Source organism: Medicago sativa, chromosome 4, assembly GCF_051527215.1.
Source record: "Medicago sativa cultivar Bolivia chromosome 4, Bolivia_mono, whole genome shotgun sequence".
Taxonomy (NCBI): domain Eukaryota; kingdom Viridiplantae; phylum Streptophyta; class Magnoliopsida; order Fabales; family Fabaceae; genus Medicago; species Medicago sativa.
This window is the reverse complement of record NC_140752.1, coordinates 38,573,029-38,594,558: the sequence shown is the minus strand read 5'-3', so window position 1 is coordinate 38,594,558 and position 21,530 is coordinate 38,573,029. Positions and strand designations below refer to the sequence as shown.

Below are 21,530 nucleotides of genomic sequence, written 5' to 3'. Positions count from 1 at the left end.
AGTGCAAGATAGTCCTAAATTTGCTAATTCATCAGCACAAGAGTTCCCCTCTCTGAAAATATGAGTAACAATGATATTCATCCTCTTTGACAGCTCCAAGCAGTTAGCCCATCTGTTTCTAAGGGGCCAAGGGATCATCTGCACAGATTTGAAGGCCATCACCAGAAGCTTTGAGTCGGTCTCTAACCAAATGTTCCACCAGTTGTTTTGAAATGCAATCTCGATAGCTAACATTGCACCATAACTTTCTGCTACAAAAGCTGAGTCAGTAGTAAGGTTTTGAGCAAAGCAGTCAACCGAAAAACCAAAGGAGTTCCTAAAAATACTCCCGCAAGCTGATTTTGATGGATTTTTAACAACGGATCCATCAGTGTTGACCTTGAGCCAATTAGATAAAGGAGGCTGCCACAAGACCTCCTTGATGGTAGGAGCTTTAGGAGGATGAATGTTAATCTTTAAAGCTTTGAGAAACATAAATTCTGTCATATCAACGGCTGAGGTTTTAACAGTTTTGTTACCAGAAAGGGAAGTGTTGGAAATAATGATATTTACTGCTGATTTCCAATTTATTTTATTGTTTTGAAATCTACCTTGGTTTCTGACATACCATATAGTACTGAGGATGTTATTCAAGCAGGATTTGATTGCCACTTTGCATTGGGGGGTCCAGTTTCTATCACAAATTTTCCAAAGATCTTCTATACAGTTAACTTAAAAAGATGTGTTGAGTATCGAGGCCAGCCACGACCAAATATTGACAGCGAATCTGCATTGAGAAAAAAGATGAAGAGTAGATTCTAATTGAGCTAGACAGTTGGTGCAGATTGACACAAGTTTGCAACCTCTTTCCATTAATTTCGTCAGTTGGCATTCTATCATGCATAATTCTCCAGGAAATCAGTGATTTTGAAGGAGGTATGTCAGGGCTCCATATAGTTTTTGCCCAATGTTTCTTTTGACCAGCAGGATTCTTGTGCAGGTACGCTTCCTTTAAAGACAAGGTACCTGTGCTGTTCCATTTCCAAACTAATTTATCTTCTAAAGGAACTTTAGGAATGGTGACCTTCCCTATCAATTGGAGTAAATGGGGAAAAACTTGCTGCACAGAAGGTGGAATGCTCCACTCAAAATCAACTATGAAGTCTTTTACAGGTGCTGAAAGATATGATGAAGTATTTGCATGAATATTTAAACTGTCTGCAATAACTGCTCCACACCAATTATCAGTCCAGAAATTGATGTTTTCACCATTACCTAGTAACCAAGTAGAATTTTCAAGGATGTTGGTGTATTCATTTTTGATACTGCTCCAGAGAGAGGATGAGACATGATAAGAGATTGGTTTTCTGTTCTTGATGACTTTATCTCTAAGAGAAATTGCCCAGGATTGATTAGAATTCAACATTTCCCAAGCAAGCTTGAGGTTAGTAGCTTCATTTAGCTTGATCAGAGATCTGAGACCAAGACCCCCTTCATCATATGGTTTACAAAGCTTGTGCCAGGCTACTGTCACCAACTTCCTTTTTTCGATGTTTCCACTCCATATGAAATTTCTACTCCATTTTTCTATCTCTTTTAAAATTGACATAGGCCATGAATAAACAGACATACTGTGTGTAAGCATAGAGTGAATGACTGACTTGACTAACAAAGTTCTTCCAGAGATTGACAATAATGAAGCATGCCAAGAATTCAATTTTATCTTGATTTTATCGGCTATGGGCTGAAGATGAGATGATTTAGGCTTACCTTTGAAAATTGGTACTCCTAAATAATTGAAGGGAAGCTGACCAGAGTTGAAGCCAAGTAAGTTTATAAGGTGAGATAATCTGCCTCTAGAGATAGATCCTGAATACATTGTAGATTTAGCCGGATTAATATATTGGCCTGAGCACTCTGCATATCTCCTGAATAAATCCATCAGAGCCTCTACTGAAGATAATTTCCCTTTGCAAAAAATCATTACATCATCAGCATACATGATGTGTGATTGAATGTTGTGATATCTGGAGCTGTTGATAAGATTTAGTTTGCCTTGTTCCACAAGTAAAGATATGGATCTGCTAAGCACATCCTCATCTATACAAAAAAGAAGGGGGGATAAGGGGTCACCTTGTCTCACCCCTCTATTGCAGTGAAAATAACCATGTTGAGTCCCATTGATAGAAATAGAGAGTGTAGCAGATTCTAATATCACCTTGATCCAGTTACAAAATTTATCATTGAAACCAAAGGCTTTCAGAACTTTAATAAGGAAAGGTCATTCAATGGTGTCAAAAGCCTTAGCTATATCAACTTTAAAAACTAAATTACCTCCAAAAGATTTTTTGTCAAGTTGATTTATTGCTTCAGATGCAACACAAATACAGTCTTTAATTTGCCTTCCTTGAATGAAGCCTTTCTGTTCAGGTGAAATGATTGATGGCATAATAGTAGCAACTCTGTCAGCAATGATCTTTGAGATAATCTTGTACTTGAAATTGGCTAAAGTTATTGGCCTATATTGTGTAACAATATCAGCATTGGGAGTCTTAGGAATCAAGATAAGAATGTTGGCATTGAAGTTTGGCATCATCCAGCTATTAATGAAAAACTCCAAAACTGCATTCTCCACATCCACTTTCACAATGTGCCAGTAAGTTTGAAAAAACACCGCACCAAAACCATCTGGTCCAGGAGCACCATCACTATTCAAGGCAAAAATTGCATTTTGGATTTCTTCTCTTGAGGTAGTGAGGGTGAGCATATTGTTAATAGAATCTGAAACCAAACAAGGAATGGATTCCTCCACCAGCCTGCTATCCTGCAAAACAGAAGAAGAACAAAAAAGAGATTTAAAATGGTTAGTTATATGAGATGCAATTAGCTCTGGGTCTGCTACCAACTGTTCACCATGTCTGATGGTTGAGATTTTGTTTGTTTTGGCTTTGAGTTTGGCTAGGTTGTGGAAATATTTGGTGTTTCTGTCCCCCTTTAAATGCCATTTAACATTTGCTTTTTCTTTCCAGAAAACTTCTTCCTTTTCCAATGCATTGTCAAGGTTTATGTGTGCTATTTTTTGTTGTTCCAGAAGGCTATCAGTATGACCTATGGTATCTAATTGGGCTTGTATGTGGTTAAGATGGGATTCAACTTGAGACACAAGTTCATGAACATTGCCAAAAATTTCTTTGTTCCAAATCTTCAATTTGTTTTTGAGGAATTTCAATTTCTGAGATAAAATAAACATTGGGCAACCAACAAAGGATTGATTCCAACTAGAAGCTACAATATTTTTGCAATCATCATGTAGTGTCCACATTTTGAGGAATTTGAATTGATGGGGAACGAGTACTTCAGACATGCTGCAATCCATCAAAATAGGGTGATGATCTGATTTATGCTTAACAAGAGTTGACACTGATATGGAAGAACAAGCATCTAACCAGTCATGGTTACGCAAAGCTCTATCTAACCTCTTCTCAGTGAGTCTTCTGCCATCTCTTTTGTTGGACCATGTGAACTGAGCACCTCTGGTTGGTAAATGGACAAGGTTCTCTCTATCTGACCAGTTAAGGAATTCACTCATTGGGGTTTTAGCAGGTGTAGAGGATCCTCTATACTCATGAGATCCAATGATTGCATTGAAGTCTCCAATAGAGCACCAGGGGATGTTATGGTTATTTTGGATTCTGGTTAGGTTGCTCCAAAGTTCTCTTCTATGTCTGTAGCAGGTGGAGGCATAAATAGCAGATACCCCAAAGGTTTGATTGTTAGTGGTAAAGGTAAAAGAAACCTGCTGATCAGAAGTATCTAACACAACAGGGTTCATAGATATACTACATATACACCAGAGATTAGGAATGTTATTTTGTCTATAGTTGCAAGAAAAAAGCTTGAAGCCTAATCTGTGTAACCAATTAGGGGGGAAACTGTCATAACTTAACCACGGTTCAGCTAGAAGTATAATATCAGGTTTATTTAGGATAATTAGTCTTTTAAGTATGTTTATAGAGGAGCTATTGGCAAGGCCCCTGATGTTCCAGAAAAAAAGTTTCATTTAAATGGTTTGGGGTTACTAGTGTTGGAACAAAATGTGTTTAACAATGAACCTTAAAGAGTTTTGATGATAACAAGGTATTAAAAATTGTAAATTGGACTAGCTAATACTTGTTCAAGTGTACAGGACCATAATTAAAAAGTTACATCATTAAGAGGTTCGGAATGAGCAAATAAAGAGCAAAAGGAATCAACAAATTGAAGCTTAGACGCTCCTGAAGGCAATATGCTCCTGAAGAGAAAAAGCGCTCCTGAAGTCAAGCTGCTCCTGAAGAGAGTAAAGTGCTCCTGAAGACTAAAAGCGCTCCTGACGGAATAGTGCTTCTGAAGATTAGTGCTTCTGAAGACAAGAGGTCCAGAAGCGCCACGTCATCATCAGAAGCTACATTATCAGAAGCCATTTCACCAGAAGCTGAAGATCAACTGAATTTGGGAAATTCAAGGATTCAAAAGCTGTTTCATGGATCGAAATTCATCAAAGGACAACAAAAGATTAGTGGAATTTTGCAACGGTCATTTCAAAGGTGTTTGAAGGCATGTGCTTGCAATTTTGGACGAAAGCGTTGACATTGTACCTTTGTACGAACTGTACAACCACCTTCTCCACTGCTCTGTTTTTGTGTCCACGCTACAAGACAAGAAAACAGCTCCAGAATACGGCTTCGCCTGCAAAGATGTTCCTTTGGATAAGGAATGGATTTCAAATTTGTTCTTCATAGGACAACAACCAATTCAGGCAAAAGATCATTGGTGAAAGATTAAGCTTCAACAACGACTCTTTGATGTGCTGGCAATTTCACAACATCTCTTTCACACCTCTATATAAAGGAGTGAAGACTTAGAGATTTAGTAATGCTGAACGAAAGACTCATAACATTTTTACAAGTGTCAAACCTCTGCTGAAATTGTTCTGCATTCACTTAGAATTTTTGTGTCTCAAATTCATATCTTAGAAATTCTTAAGTCTTAGAGTCTGTATCTGATTTGTATTGTGAGCACCTCTGATTGTATATCAAGTGTTCAACCTTAAACAATTTCCTGTGTAATTTTGTTTAGTTAGAAGTCTCTTGCAGGTGTGTTTGAGCAATTGTAATCAGATATTACATTCTAGTGAAATCTCCTTGGAAGTGCAAGGGGGACTGGACTACTTCCGGATTGTGGATGGAACCAGTATAATTGCTTTGTGTCTTTCTTCTTCTCTCTCTCTGTTTTATTCCGTTGCGTTCAGATTCTGACTATCACTTCAGAAGCTGTTTCACTTAGCTTCTGATCAGTGTGTTCAGTTTTTAGAGAAACGAAGATTTTTTCAAAACACAATTCAACCCCCTTCTTGTGTTTTTCTCACCTTCAATTGGTATCTAGAGCCTTGGTTCTGTTGATAACACCTAACAGTGTAACAGTCCAAGATCTGAGAAAAACATGTCTGACAAATCTGCTTCTGGTAGTGGATCTGGCAACAACAACAAAAGTGTTGCATATGATTACAATGTTGACAACAAGAAATCCAGTGTTGGAAAGATTCCAAAGTTCAACGGAGATGCTGAAGAATTTTCTTGGTGGAAAACCAACTTCTATAGTTATATCATGAGCTTAGATGAAGAACTATGGGATATACTAGAAGATGGTGTTGGTGACTTAGTTCTTGATGAAGAAGGAGCTGTTGTGGATAGAAAGAAACATACTCCTGAGTTGAAGAAACTCTACAAGAAGCATCATATTATCAGAGGAGCACTTGTCACTGCTATTCCTAAAGCAGAATATATGAAGATGAGTGACAAGTCCACTGCTAAAGCTATGTTTGCTTCTCTCTGTTCAAACTATGAAGGCAGCAAGAAGGTCAAAGAAGCAAAGGCTCTCATGCTTGTACATCAGTATGAGTTATTCAAGATGAAGGACGATGAAACTATTGAGGAGATGTACTCTAAGTTTCAAACCTTAGTCTCTGGGCTACAAATCCTGAAGAAGAGTTATGTTTCTTCTGATCACGTGAGCAAGATACTCAGAAGCTTGCCTGCTAGATGAAGACCAAAGGTGACTGCCATTGAGGAAGCTAAAGATTTAAACACTTTAAGTGTCGAAGATCTTGTTAGTTCTCTCAAAGTTCATGAGTTAAGTCTTAATGAACATGAGTCTACTAAGAAAAGTAAATCAATAGCTCTTCCATCCAAAGGCAAGTCATCAAGAGCTCTCAAAGTGGTTGAATTTGAAGAGGAAGAACAATCAAGTTCAGATTCTGAACCAGATGCTGCTGAAATGGCCATGCTCTCCAACAGACTTAGTATCTGGCCAAGAAGAACAGGAAGTTTCTAGCCAGAAGAAGTAACTCTAGAAGCTCAAGGAAAGAAGATCAGAAGGGATGCTTCAACTGTAAGAAGCCTGGACACTTCATTGCTGAATGCCCTGATCTTTAGAAGGAGAAGTCAAAGGACAAGTCAAAAGAAGTCAACATTCAAACCAAGCAAATTCAAGAAGCATATTAAGCAGAGTTTAATGGCAACCTGGGATGATTTGGGAAGTGAATCTGGATCTGATAAAGAGGAAGCTGATGAAGATGCAAAGGTAGCTGTTGGGTTAGTTGCCACAGCAACTTCAGAAGCTGGATCAGAATCAGATTCTGAAGATGAAAATGAGGTATATTCTAAGATTCCCAGAGATGAACTTGTTGAGTCATTTAAAGAACTTCTTACACATTTTGAAGTAAGAACCAATGAGTTGAAGGAGTTAAAAGAAAAATATGCTGATTTGGTAAATCAGCAAAAATCAACTCTATTGGATCAGAAAGCTTTTGAACAAGGACTTAGGGGCTTTGACTTCATGTGTAAAACTTATGAAGATCAGCTCAGGTTCTTATGTCAGAAGCTACAAGAAAAGTGTAATGAAAAACCTTTAAGCAACCATGAAATTGCTCTTGAAGATTTTATCATATCTGGCATTGATAGAAGCAGAGTGGCTTCTATGATTTATAGCATTTACAGAAACAATGGCAAAGGGATTGGTTTTTCAGGAGGGAAACCAAATGAAATCAGTCTCAAGGCATGTTGTGAATGCATCAAGGAAGGTCTGAAAATAGTTTTTGTACCTGAAGGTGCTGAGTTGGAAACTGTTGTTCAATCAGAACCTGAAGCTTCTAGCTCTAAGGCTAAGATTACCTTAAAGCCAAAGAACTCTAAGCCAAAGGTTATGATCAAATCTGATTCCAAGACTTCAAAGATCAGGATCCTGAAAAGATCAAAATCTGTTCCTCAGAGTCTGGTGAAACCAAAATCTGAGGTTCTGAAGTCTAACTTTCAGAAGAAGATAGTTACTGCTTCTGAAGTACCAAAACCTAAGGTGATGGTTAATCAGAAGCAACCCAACTCAAATCACAAGGTACAGGAAATGAAGAGTAAAGCCTCAAGTACTAACCTTTCAGGACTATAGGACAATGGGTACCTAAATCTGAAAATGTCAATGATGCAGGTATGTCTAAGAGCAACACCAAAGCAAAAATCATGGTACCTAGACAGCGGTTGCTCAAGACACATGACAGGAGAGAAGTCCAGTTTCCTCAGCCTAACAATGAAGGAAGGAGGAAGTGTGAAATTTGGAGGCAACCAGTCTAGCAAGATCATAGGTACAGGAACCATTGGTAATTCCTCTACCTCAATTAATAATGTATGGTTGGTAGATGGTCTTGAACATAACCTTTTGAGCATTAGTCAATTTTGTGATAATGGTTATGATGTGCTTTTTGAGAAAACCAACTGTACTGTAATCAACAAGGAAGACAAATCCATTGTGTTCAAGGGAAAGAGAGTTGATAATGTCTACAAAATCAATTTTTCTGAACTGGCTGATCGGAAGGTGATTTGCCTTCTATCAGTGAATGATAAGAAATGGATGTGGCACAGAAGGTTGGGACATGCTAACTGGAGATTAATCTCTAAGCTTAATAAGTTACAACTTGTCAAAGGCCTACCAGACATTGACTGTCATTCAGATGCACTCTGTGGTGCATGTCAGATAGGAAAAATTGTGAAATCTTCTTTTAAAATCAAAGACATTGTTTCAATCTCCAGACCCTTAGAACTACTCCATATTGATTTATTTGGACCAGTCAGTATTGCATCCTTATATGGGAGTAGATATGGATTAGTCATTGTTGATGATTACAGCAGATGAACTTGGGTAAAATTCCTAAAGAGTAAAGATGTTGCTTGTGATGTATTCAGTAGCTTCTGCACTCAAATTCAATTTGAAAAAGAATCAAAGATTTTGAAAGTCAGAAGTGATCATGGTGGAGAATTTGAAAATGAACCATTTGAAGCTTTTTGTGAAAAACATGGAATTGTCCATGAATTCTCTTCTCCTAGAACTCCACAACAAAATGGGGTTGTAGAGAGAAAGAATAGAACTTTACAAGAAATGGCTAGAACCATGATCCATGAAAACAATTTACCAAAACATTTTTGGGCAGAAGCAGTGAATATAGCATGTTATGTTCAAAACAGGATCTATATCAGACCTATTTTGGAGAAAACAGCATATGAACTCTTTAAAGGAAGAAAACCCAATATCTCTTACTTTCATCAATTTGGATGTACATGTTACATTCTGAATAACAAGCTCTACCTAAATAAATTTGATGCCAAAGCCCAAAGTGGAATCTTTTTAGGTTACTCCCAAAGTGTATAATTCAGAAACACTTTGTGTTGAAGAATCTATGCACGTGAAATTTGATGACAAAGAGCTTGAAGATAAAACTTCAAAGCAAGGTGAAAGTTTTGCAGAGATACAGGTTCCTGAAGTTACTTCAGAACCTGAACAGATAGCTGAATCTAAAGAAAGTCCAGAAGCTGAACCCACATCAGAAGCGCAAGATGAAATTGCTTCTGATGAAGCACAAGATGGCTCACATCAAGCAGATCATCCCAGAAACACATTCAAACACAAGTCTTCACATCCTGAGGAGCTAATCATTGGAAACAAAGATAGTCCAAGAAGAACAAGATCATACTTCAGACAAGAAGAGTCAATGATTGGACTGATCTCAATGATTGAACCTACAACTGTTGATGAAGCACTTTCAGATGATGGATGGATCTTAGCTATGCAAGAAGAGTTGAATCAATTTCAAAGAAATGATGTGTGGGATCTGGTACCCAAACCTCAGCACAAGAACATTATTGGAACAAAATGGGTATTCAGAAACAAGTTGAATGAGTAAGGAGAAGTAACAAGAAACAAAGCAAGGCTTGTTGCACAAGGATACAGTCAACAAGAAGGCATTGATTACACTGAAACATTTGCTCCAGTTGCAAGACTGGAGGCAATCAGGTTACTTCTTTCCTATGCAGTTAATCATGGCATAATATTATATCAAATGGATGTCAAGAGTGCATTTCTTAATGGAGTCATTGAAGAATAAGTGTATGTAAAGCAACCTCCTGGATTTGAGGATATTAAATATCCTGACCTTGTTTTTAAACTGAAGAAATCAATATATGGCTTGAAACAAGCTCCCAGAGCTTGGTATGATAGACTAAGTAATTTCTTAATCAAAAATGATTTTAAAAGAGGGCAGGTTGATACAACACTCTTCAGAAGGACCCTTGGAAAAGATATTCTTGTTGTGCAGATATATGTTGATGATATAATATTTGGTTCTACTAATGCATCTCTTTGCAAGGAATTTTCTAAGTTAATGCAGGATGAATTTGAAATGAGCATGATGGGAGAGCTGAAGTTCTTCCTTGGCATTCAAATTAATCAATGCAAAGATGGAGTCTATGTTCATCAATCAAAGTATACAAAGGAGCTTCTGAAGAAGTTCAAGCTTGAAGATTGTAAAGTGATGAACACTCCAATGCATCCTACGTGCACCTTAAGCAAAGAAGTTGAAGGAGCTAAAGTAGATCAGAAGCTGTACAGAGGTATGATTGGTTCTTTGTTATACCTCACTGCATCTAGGCCAGATATTTTATTCAGTGTATGCTTGTGTGCAAGATTCCAATCAGATCCTAGAGAATCTCATTTGACTGCTGTCAAGAGAATATTCAGGTATTTGAAAGGAACAACTAATCTTGGACTCCTTTATAGGAAATCCTCAGATTATAAGCTAATTGGATTCTATGATGCTGATTATGCTGGTGATAGGATTGAAAGAAAGTCAACCAGTGGCAATTGTCAATTTCTGGGTGATAATCTTATATCCTGGGCTAGCAAAAGAAAAACAACCATTGCTATGTCTACAGCAGAAGCAGAATACATTTCAGCTGCAAGTTGTTGTACACAACTACTTTGGATGAAACATCAGTTGGAAGACTATCAGATAATTGCTAACAGTATTCCCATCTTTTGTGATAATACTGCTGCTATTTGTTTGTCTAAAAATCCAATTTTGCATTCAAGAGCTAAGCATATTGAAATCAAACACCATTTTATCAGAGACTATGTTCAAAAAGGAATTTTAGATATACAATTCATTGATACTGAGAATCAATGGGCTGATATATTTACTAAGCCTTTGACTGTTGAAATATTTGATTTTATAAAGAAAAATTTAAACATGCACTACGTGTCTGATTAAAGCTTGCTCGCTCCTGAATAGGATTTTAGGTTCTGAAGTTAGTTCAGAAGCAGTAGTCCATCAGAAGCTCTTTTTGAGGTTCTGAGGAAAACTCGCTTCTGATGATGACGTCAGTATCTAAAGTTCAGAAGCTGAATTTTATGCTCCTGAATAGTTGAGTTAGTGGAAACGTTGGGAGTTACTTTATTTGGTAATTCCTGGCCCACTAACTTGGTAGTTACTCTGAGAACTTCTGACGTGGCTTATATGTATTGGTGTATAACTTAAAAGGGCAATGATGATTTAATAGCTTTGAAAAATACTTTCACGCGCCCCCAATTTGTCATTAATGCTATGTTTGTTGGTCTTTTTTGAATTGCAATCGTTTTACTTTTAACACTTTGTCAATTCACACACTACTCACTCACAACAAACACATTTGCTTTCAAACCTCTTGCGAAGCGCAAAAACCCTAGAACCCTCAATCTTCTTCAAATCTTTTTCAATCTTCATCAATGGCATCATCAAGCTCACAACAACAAGCATCAGGATCTGGGTTCGTTTACAAACAGAGAACAATGTTTATTCCTCTTAACTCTCTGATCGTCCAGATAGAATCACCAGTGGACTTCGCTTCACTCAAGAAATATGATGTGGACATGAAAGAGTTGGTAGATACTAAGAAGTTATCTGAGTACTTCAAGAAGTTGAATGGGCCAACGTATGTGAACTTGGTCAAAGATTTCTGGGTAAGGGCTGAAGTCTTCAATGGAAAGCCTGCAAAGGTCGTAGGTAAACAAGCTGTGTCGAAGAAGGGAAAGATGACGGTGGAAAAGAATCTTACTTCTTTCAATAGCCTAGAAATAAGGTCTGAAGTGATGGGTATTCCTATAACCATCACTGAGGAGGTTATAGCTAAAGCATGCAGAGTGGATGTTGAAGGCAGGTTCCAAGAGATAGTGAAGAAGGATGATATCCTGCTACAAAGCTACTACAACTTACTTCTGGGTGGAAACTCAGAAGCCAAGCCTTCCGAAATGGAGACTCACAACAGGATGTTGGTGAAGTTCTGCACTGATTGCTTCTTTCAGAGAGTAGGAGGGTCTGATCAACCCAATAATCAACAGAAGCTGGAAATCTACTTCATGGCCATGTTTGATAAGATTAATTTTCCAAGATATGTCATGGATCATCTCTGCTGGGCAATTAATGAAGGCATTGCCAAAGGAAGAAAGCAAGTGCCCTATGGAAGATTGTTGTCTGAGATCTTTCATCAAGGAAGGGTGCTAGATACTTTGAAAAAGACAAGGGATGCATCTGATAAATGCTTCAAAGTTTCTACTGCTGAAAGGACTATCAGTAGCAGGAGCTTATACTCTATGAAGGTTATCAAGAAAGCCCCTCAAGATGAGAAGTGGATAGAAATGACCACAGCAGAAACTAAGATTATCAGGGACTTTCCTTCCACCTTTAAGGAAAGTAATCCTGAAGTCTTAGCCAAAATAGTAGCTGAGTATGTCATGGAGACAGATGCAAGCCATCAGGAGGAAGCTGCTCCTGTTAAGGTCAAAGGAAAGAAGTTCAAGGGAGTTATTGTATCAGAAGCTGCTGCTGAAAAGGCCAAGCAACAGAAGGTTGACAAGAGAAAGAGAGGAAAAGCTGAAACTGTTTTCTATCAAGAAAAAGTGGATGAAGCTTTGGATGAGCTAGAGCAAGAAGAATCTGAGCCCAAGATTAAAACGAAGAAGGCACCTTTACAAATGATGTCTTCTATGGTTGAGGTGACCCCTGCTAAGGCCAGAATGGCTAAAGAATATTCTGCTGGTGAGATAGCATCACTACTACAAAATACCCCCTTTAATAGCATTCATTTTGGCGTTTAATAGCGCTTGTCAAGCGCTAAGAAAGCCCCCGCTATTATAGGTCTGAACCCCTATAATAGCGCTTTCAAAACGCTATTAAATTGCAACGTTTCAATAGCGCTTTCAGAAAAGCGCTAATATAGCCTAATTTTTTAGCTATTTTTAAACATAGTTTCTTAGCACTTTCCAGAAAGCGCTAACTTAACTACCCCCCTTTAATAGCACTTTCAGAAAAGCGCTAATAAAAGTCCCAATTTTTTTATTTTAAAAATTAAATCTACAACTAAAAGCTTCATAATAAGATACTAACTTGACAAAAAATATATATACAGATCATAAACACTAGTAATCTATTAATAGTAACAAACAACAATATTATGTTTATCAGAAACTTAATTACAAATGACATCTAACGTACACTTGCATAAAAATGCAAAGCCTATGCATAGTACATATACATGAACGATGACAAACCTAAAGTAAACTTCACATTTGGATGAGTCAACTCTTTAAAACAAGACTTGTGATATGGATGCTTCCCTGAAAAAGAAAACTTGGACCAACAAAAAGAAAATTCAGATACAGATTGAAAAAGCGTCAAACAAAATCAATACTTTGTACACACTATACACTGCAGAAACATGTATAATTTTACATGACATCAACACTTTACAGTTTGCATGCCTTTAAGCCACTAGAAACAACATAAAAACTATTAAGTGTGATTTTGACCATAGTAGTCAATCTCGGATAGCGGTGCGTAGCGGCCTACCCCAAAAATGGGATAGCGTGATAGTGTATAGTGGTATGACAAATCCCCTTTTCTTAGGTAGTATAGAGATTCCAATTGTGAAAGTCTTATACACTAAAATGATGACAAACCCCCTTTTCTTAAGTAGTATAAAGATGTCAATTGTGAAAATCTTATTCATTCAAATGTAGGGGTGTAGCCAAGAATTAAACATCGCGGGACCAAGTTCAAAAGACATAATCTAAACTAGATACATTAAAAATATAATCCAAAATAAGCACCACAACCAGTTATGAGAATTGATTCTTACCTCTCGAGCTGCAGCACAACAAAGCTACACAACTCAAAGGCTTCAACAATCTATTAGCTAGGACACATGGCTGGAATGAGTCTAAGAACTCTGCAGCATCATCAAGCTTAACCTGAAGCTCACTTGCTCAACACCTTAGGATGCATGGTTGGAACGAAGCTAAAACTCTGAAGCATCATCAAAGCTAAAGACCAAAAACCGATGCACCAAAAATTTCTTGAAAGAAAGAAAATTTTTGATTTAGTAGAGAAATGAAAGAAAATTTCTTGAATTTAGATAGAAGTAGAGAAATGAAAGAAAATTTCTTGAATTGAGATAGAAAATGAAGGAAAATGATACAAGTTCTAGTAACTCAAATCATATGGTTTCTTGGTATTATAATTACAACTTCCAACTAGTATTTTTCATATGTTGCCTATTGTTATTATACTATCAACATTTCTGTTCAATGTGCACAGTATTTAACTAATGATTGTGATAAAGCTGATACTTGTTCCTTGAATTCTTGAATATTAGGCAACAAGTAAACCAGTACTTGTATAAGAATACTCATATCCTAAACACTTGGCAGGTCAAGATTAATCGTAGAATAATTTTTTTTTAAATATTAATTGTAGAATACCTAATACACAATAGTGCAAAACTCACTTAAAAAAAACTATGGAACAAAAGCATCATACAATCTATTGTTGAAATTTGAGTTTTTCTAACCTCCTTATGAGCAAAAGTAACATACAGTGTTTTCCCATGGAACATGCACCCTGTAGCATATAATATAAATTAATCAAAGACATGAGATGACATATCTAAGTGATAAATTAATCAAAGACATGAAAGATAACATAAGATGTTTAAACAATTATCATGCAATACAAACAAATTATAAGTAACGTACATATATATATATATATATATATATATATATATATATATATATATATATATATATATATATATATATATAAGTTACACTTCCAGCAATGAGCTAAACATAGATTGAGTAAGTAAATTTAATTACATCAAGCAATCATGTCACTGACATAGAGTTTTAAGAGGGTCTGAATCCACAAACAATTTAACAAAAACTGACAACACTAAATAATACACAACCAGCACTTGAAACAACTAGCAAAATCCTCAAAGACAAATGTCAAAATAGAAATTGAGCCACCATTAAGTAACAAAGCTAGCTTTTTTCTCGTCACAACTTATATACAAGGAGGCTATATACTTTTGACCACATGAGCTAGCTACATATACAACAATATCATCAAACATACGACCAACTCAAATTCAATGAAAACAAGTTTGACATTCATATCAGCAGCAAAAAAATCACCAACTCTTATTTAATATAAGTTCTATGTTGCATCTAGTTGGTCATTCTTCTAGGATCGTTCATATAAGAAGTAACTTGAGTACTCATATTCTACAATGGGGCAACAAATTAGGCGTAAAATAACCTACCTGCCACACAGTGGAATCAATGTATTCTTGAGACACTAAATTCTCAGCTTTGCAGTACCATTTGAATTCCATTTTGTTAAGGTTCAGTCAAGCTCTGCAGTGCAACAACACAAGACAGTGTACAACTTTAGCAACATTCATCGGTCGGTGGCAACCAAGATTGTTAACAAATGCATATGTAAGCTAATGCATCTTATTAAACAAATGAAACAAAATAAATTCCCTTATAATCACAATCGAATTAAATTCCTAAACAATTGTTTTGTGATTGCTATTAGTTGTTCTAATGAACTTGTCATACAAAATATCTAGTTGTAATTAAAAAAATCCTGAAATGAGAATGATAATGATTGATGACTGACCTGAGAATGCCTTAAAACACATTTAAGTTACACTTTTCTCAGAAGAATATGAGGATGATAATGATTGATGACTGACCTTAGAATGCCTTAAAACACATTTAAGTTACACTTTTCTCAGAAGAATAGTGCAGAGCGATAGAGAAGAACAGAACGGAGAAAATAACAGCGAGGCAGGAGAACGTTGTGATAGCGAAGAATTACTTGCAACAGTGACGATTCTCATGACTGTTAAAAGGATGGTCATTAAACTTCACATAATGAGAAAATAAAATAAGAAAGAATAATATGCAATTATTAATACAAATATCAGAGAACCACATACAAGAGAAATCAACTGCAGCTTTCTAATATTGTTCTTGTTTCACAGGTCAAGTTGTAGAAGAGAACTCAACAAGGACCTTCAATTGTTGCCCAAGACAAGTTAATAAGCTGAAATATAACAATCTTTTGTCACACAAAATAAGTTAACAAGGACTTGGTCCTTACCACTTATACAAACCCAATTTAACTAAATATACACAATTTGTTTGACTTTTCTCAAAATCCACAAAAAATTCTGACTACACAAAAGGTTATTTCAAGTTACTCTATGTTACAATCCAATACTAAACTTCACATTTAGTCTATTGATCTATCATTCCAAGGTAGTCCCAACTAATGGTTTTTTTTATTACGTAAACTCATAGAATAAAGATGCAAGCAAATGGGTAAAATCACATACTTCAGAAAACCACACAAATAATATATTTAACGTTAATAAAAGCCACAATAATTGTTATTCAGATCTGAAAAACAAAACCAACAACAATCGTACCAGTCTTCAAATAAGAAAGGTGATTAAGACCCTTCTTTTGGAGCAATGAATCACCACCACTCGCCGCCGCCGTCGTTGTGCTTTCCATTTTGTTAGAGAAAACCCTGAATCTTAGGAAAAGGAACAAAAACGAAATTAAAATCTAAGAAAGACTGAGAACATAAGCGAGAAGACAAGAGAAAGCAGATTGGAAAGAAAAGAAGTGAACCTACCTTCATCGTCATGGTCATCTCCTTCTTCGGGAGCTAAAGAATCATTGTGGAAGAAATCTCAGGGATCTAAGAAATATGAGCTCAACATGGGGATCGATGGAGACAAGGATACTGTTAGGGTTTAGGTGAGTTTGATAGGGTGAAGAAGAAGGATGGGTCGAGGAGGAAGAGAGAAGGAAGAATGGTGAAAAGGGTTTCTGAGGGAACATGAGTGTGAAGAAGATTGATTCTCAAAAGCTTATTGTGGTAAATAAACTAATATGCTCGTGTTTTTATTTTTTATTTATTTTCCAAAGTCCTAACTTAGCGTTTTATCATAAGCGCTAACAAAGGGAGTAGCTAGCATAGCATTTTACAAAAAGCGCTAACAAAGGGAGTAGCTAGCATAGCGTTTTACTAAAAGCGCTAATAAAGGGAGCCAGTTTCATAGCGTTTTTTGAAAAACGCTAATAAAGGACTCTGTATGAGATTTTTAATAGCATTTTTCAATAAGCGCTATTAAATTGGTGCTATTAAAAGTCAAAATTGTAGTAGTGCATACAGGAAAGAAAAGAAGAAAATTCCTGCTGCTTCTATTCCTACGAAAAAGAGGAGTAGAGAAGAAACTGGAATCAGCAAGGAAAAACTGGAACAAGCTCCTGGCAAGGAAGAAGGAGATAAGGAAGAACCTGAGAAGAAGAAGAAGAAGAAGGTAGCTGCACCTATCTTCACTCCAATGGTTGAAGTTACTTCTGATGAAGCTAAAGCAGCATCTGATTATGCTAACCAGATGCTAGCAAAACAGAAGGAACAACAAGCCAAAATAGCTCTGGAGAGGGATGCTAAGCTGAAGAAAGCTGGCTTAGACAAGGAAGAAGGCTTTGTTGCTGAAAAGTTGGCTGAAGTAAGGGAAATTGCTTCTGAAACTGAACGGATTGTCAAACGGAAAGCAGATGTTTCAGAATCTGAAATCCCAAAGCCTACTTCAGAAGCTGCTGATAACACAGCAACGTTATCTCAGGTATCTCTAGTCTCACACACATCTTCTATTCCACCTGAAGACACCTCTCTTTTAGATCACCTAGAAAGCCATTACCTAGGTGAACTACCCCAATCTAGCTTCAATCTAAACTCACAAACAGCCTCTGAAATGGCTTCTGAAGCAACTGCTTCTGAGAAGGTCATTTCAGAAGACCCCCAACAACAACAACCAGAACCAGTAAAGACCACCTCACCACCACAACAACAACCAACAAATACACCAATTGAACCACAAATAACCAAACCAACAAGTCCTAAACCAGATGTTCCTGAACCTACTGTTCCTGAACAAACAGTTTCTAAACCTGCTCCTGAGCCAACCCCCTCTTCCACAATTCCTTTACCTGTACAAGTTGTCAAAATCACTCACTACACTGGTGTATGTGATATGGATACCGACTCTGAGGATGATCAAGATGATCATGCCTCTTCCATGGCTATAGATCCTGACCAACCTTTAACCAGCAACACCCTAACCACAAATGACCAACCAAGAACAAGTCAAGCCATTGTCCCCACAGCCCCTCCTAAACCTTCAAAACAACCTTCACCACCCACCATTTTCCTAGACTCTCGTGTATTACAAGATGTGTGGGAGGACATTACTTCTGAAGTGCATAGGCTGATTAAAAGTAGAAGTGACTTGGGTTACAAAATCAGTTATCAGAAGCAATGGAGGAGGATCAAGGAAAGGGTCATCAATCTGATTTCAACTCTGCATGATTCATGTCTACAAGCTCAAGAGGAAGCCAAGCAGCAGTTGGAAAACTGGTTGAAAGGGATTGATGAGAATATGGAAGATATAGAAGTCCTTGGAACTTGGGTGAAGCATCCTATGAGCATCAGAGGAAGAAAACCTGAAGATTTTCTTCCCAATTATATTCATCCCAAGGATCTGGACTTAACTTTCCTTTCCAAGATCAACTTGAAGAGTGCTGCACCTGACCTGGCTCTAGTTCAGGAGAACAAGGTGCTGAAGAAAAGAAATGAAGAACTGGAGCTGAAGCTACAAGAGCAGGATCAGAAGCTGTTAAGACTTGAAGCTGAAATGGAGAAGAACAAGTCAGATATGAATCAGAAATATGCTGAAACTCAAGAACTTTTGAAGAAGATTTTAGAGAGCCAAAATAAGCCTAACCTTTAGTTGCACACCTTTAGCTTATTTTTGTCTCTTTAGGCTTCTGATATATTCTGTTTATGCCTCTGATTTGGTCTTCACTTCTGAATTATTATCTGCTTCTGAACTCTTTTCGCTTCTGAATATCATTAACTGTTTATATCTTATGTGTATTAGTTTTGCTCTGATTATTTTGTTTGATATGCTCTGTTTAGTTTATTTTTTGTTAATACGCTTTAATTATATGGTTTAAATGCTCTGAACCTTTATCCTATGTTTTTTCTCATCTCTTCTTTTTGTTTAATTATTTTTGGTAATGACAAAAGGGGGAGTATATGTGATAGTATTTAAAGGCTCTGAGCCCCATTAATAATATTTTAAAATTTTGAAAAACTTCTATCTTTTTGTGGGTGCATCAAAAAGTGGGAGTATCAAATTTCAAATAAAAATTAATTGAACCATTCTTCTTATCTATCAGTCAATCCTTTCATTTCTTTAAAGCTCTGATATTATTATGCATAAAATGAATTTAATTAACCTGGATAGAACTTAGGGGGAGCTTACAAACTTCACCTTAAAGACTATCAGACTCAGGGGGAGTTAGAGCTTACAAACCTCAGACTCTGAGTTTACAAACCTCAGAACCCCAAAGTTAACTTGTTAATTAGATTAACAACAATTGATCAATTTTAAATACTATTGTTTGTCATCATCAAAAAGGGGGAGATTGTTGGAACAAAATGTGTTTAACAATGAACCTTAAAGAGTTTTGATGATAACAAGGTATGAAAAATTGTAAATTGGACTAGCTAATATTTGTTCAAGTGTACAAGACCATAATTAAAAAGTTACATCATTAAGAGGTTCTGAATGAGCAAATAAAGAGCAAAAGGAATCAACAAATTGAAGCTTAGACGCTCCTGAAGGCAATATGCTCCTGAAGAGAAAAAGCGCTCCTGAAGTCAAGCTGCTCCTGAAGAGAGTAAAGTGCTCCTGAAGACTAAAAGCGCTCCTGACGGAATAGTGCTTCTGAAGATTAGTGCTTCTGAAGACAAGAGGTCCAGAAGCGCCACATCATCATCAGAAGCTACATTATCAGAAGCTGCCTCATCATAAGCCATTTCACCAGAAGCTGAAGATCAATTGAATTTGAGAAATTCAAGGATTAAAGAGCTATTTCATGGATCAAAATTCATCAAAGGACAACAAAATATTAATGGAATTTTGCAACGGTCATTTCAAAGGTGTTTGAAGGCATGTGCTTGCAATTTTGGATGAAAGCGTTGACATTGTACCTTTGTACGAATTGTACAACCACCTTCTCCACTACTCTGTTTTTGTGTCCACGCTACAAGACAAGAAAACAACTCCAGAATACGGCTTCGCCTGTAAAGATGTTCCTTTGGATAAGGAATGGATTTCAAATTTGTTCTTCATAGGACAACAACCAAATCAGGCAAAAGATCATTGGTGAAAGATTAAGCTTCAACAACGACTCTTTGATGTGCTGGCAATTTCACAACGTCTCTTTCACACCTCTATATAAAAGAGTGAAGACTTAGAGATTTGGTAATGCTGAACGAAAGACTCATATCATTTTTACAAGTGCCAAACCTCTGCTGAAATTGTTCTGCATTCACTTAGAATTTCTGTGTCTTAAATTCATATCTTAGAAATTCTTAAGTCTTAGAGTCTGTATCTGATTTGTATTGTGAGCACCTCTGATTGTATATCAAGTGTTCAACCTTAAACAATTTTCTGTGTAATTTTGTTTAGTTAGAAGTCTCTTGCAGGTGTGCTTGAGCAATTGTAATCAGATATTACATTCTAGTGAAATCTCCTTGGAAGTGCAAGGGGGACTGGACTACTTCCGGATTGTGGAAGGAACCAGTATAATTGCTTTGTGTCTTTCTTCTTCTCTCTCTGTTTTATTCCGTTGCGTTCAGATTCTGATTATCACTTCAGAAGCTGTTTCACTTAGCTTCTGATCAGTGTGTTCAGTTTTTAGAGAAACGAAGAATTTTTCAAAACACAATTCAACCCCCTTCTTGTGTTTTTCTCACCTTCAATTGGTATCTAGAGCCTTGGTTCTGTTGATAACACCTAACAGTGTAACAGTCCAAGATCTGAGAAAAACATGTCTGACGAATCTGCTTCTGGTAGTGGATCTGGCAACAACAACAAAAGTGTTGCATATGATTACAATGTTGACAACAAGAAATCCAGTGTTGGAAAGATTCCAAAGTTCAACGGAGATGCTGAAGAATTTTCTTGGTGGAAAACCAACTTCTATAGTTATATCATGAGCTTAGATGAAGAACTATGGGATATACTAGAAGATTGTGTTGGTGACTTAGTTCTTGATGATGAAGAAGGAGCTGCTGTGGATAGAAAGAAACATACTCCTGAGTTGAAGAAACTCTACAAGAAGCATCATATTATCAGAGGAGCACTTGTCACTGCTATTCCTAAAGCAGAATATATGAAGATGAGTGACAAGTCCAATGCTAAAGCTATGTTTGCTTCTCTCTGTTCAAACTATGAAGGCAGCAAGAAGGTCAAAGAAGCAAAGGCTCTCATGCTTGTACATCAGTAGGAGTTATTCAAGATGAAGGACGATGATACTATTGAGGAGATGTACTCTAAGTTTCAAACCTTAGTCTCTGGGCTACAAATCCTGAAGAAGAGTTATGTTGCTTCTGATCATGTGAGCAAGATATTCAGAAGCTTGCCTGCTAGATGAAGACCAAAGGTGACTGCCATTGAGGAAGCTAAGGATTTAAACACTTTAAGTGTCGAAGATCTTGTTAGTTCTCTCAAAGTTCATGAGTTAAGTCTTAATGAACATGAGTCTACTAAGAAGAGTAAATCAATAGCTCTTCCATCCAAAGGCAAGTCATCAAGAGCTCTCAAAGTGGTTGAATCTAAAGAGGAAGAACAATCAAGTTTAGATTCTGAACCAGATGCTGCTGAAATGGCCATGCTCTCCAACAGACTTAGTATCTGGCCAAGAAGAACAGGAAGTTTCTA

The 21,530-nt window shown here is 36.8% G+C and overlaps 1 protein-coding gene and 1 long non-coding RNA gene across 4 annotated transcripts; one reads left to right on the top strand and one right to left on the bottom strand.

Moving 5' to 3' along the window:
• The first annotated feature begins 11,100 nt into the window (after nt 1-11,100).
• LOC146929265 (uncharacterized) lies at nt 11,101-11,558 on the top strand. Its single transcript, XM_085707268.1, has 2 exons — nt 11,101-11,453; nt 11,528-11,558. The coding sequence occupies exons 1-2, from the start codon at nt 11,101-11,103 to the stop codon at nt 11,556-11,558; spliced, it is 384 nt and encodes a 127-aa protein (XP_085563394.1).
• A 1,216-nt stretch (nt 11,559-12,774) lies between these two features.
• Nucleotides 12,775-16,883, bottom strand: LOC146929264 (uncharacterized). 3 transcript variants are annotated; one of them, XR_015008250.1, is made up of 8 exons: nt 16,364-16,883; nt 16,152-16,261; nt 15,660-15,766; nt 15,414-15,562; nt 14,976-15,069; nt 14,220-14,269; nt 13,509-13,724; nt 12,775-13,000 (listed from the first exon to the last, which is right to left on the bottom strand). It is a non-coding gene; the product is annotated as an uncharacterized LOC146929264 (long non-coding RNA). The 3 variants fall into 3 exon arrangements; XR_015008249.1 differs by having other exon boundaries at nt 14,976-15,562; XR_015008251.1 differs by having other exon boundaries at nt 14,976-15,562; nt 15,660-15,735.
• Between the last annotated feature and the right edge of the window lie 4,647 nt (nt 16,884-21,530).

Coding starts and splice junctions, on each gene's coding strand:
- LOC146929265 (XM_085707268.1), top strand. CDS start 11,101: ATGGCATCATCAAGCTCACAACAACAAGCATCAGGATCTGGGTTCGTT. Junction 11,454..11,527: donor TTCAATAGCCTAGAAATAAG/GTCTGAAGTGAT, acceptor TGGATGTTGAAG/GCAGGTTCCAAGAGATAGTG.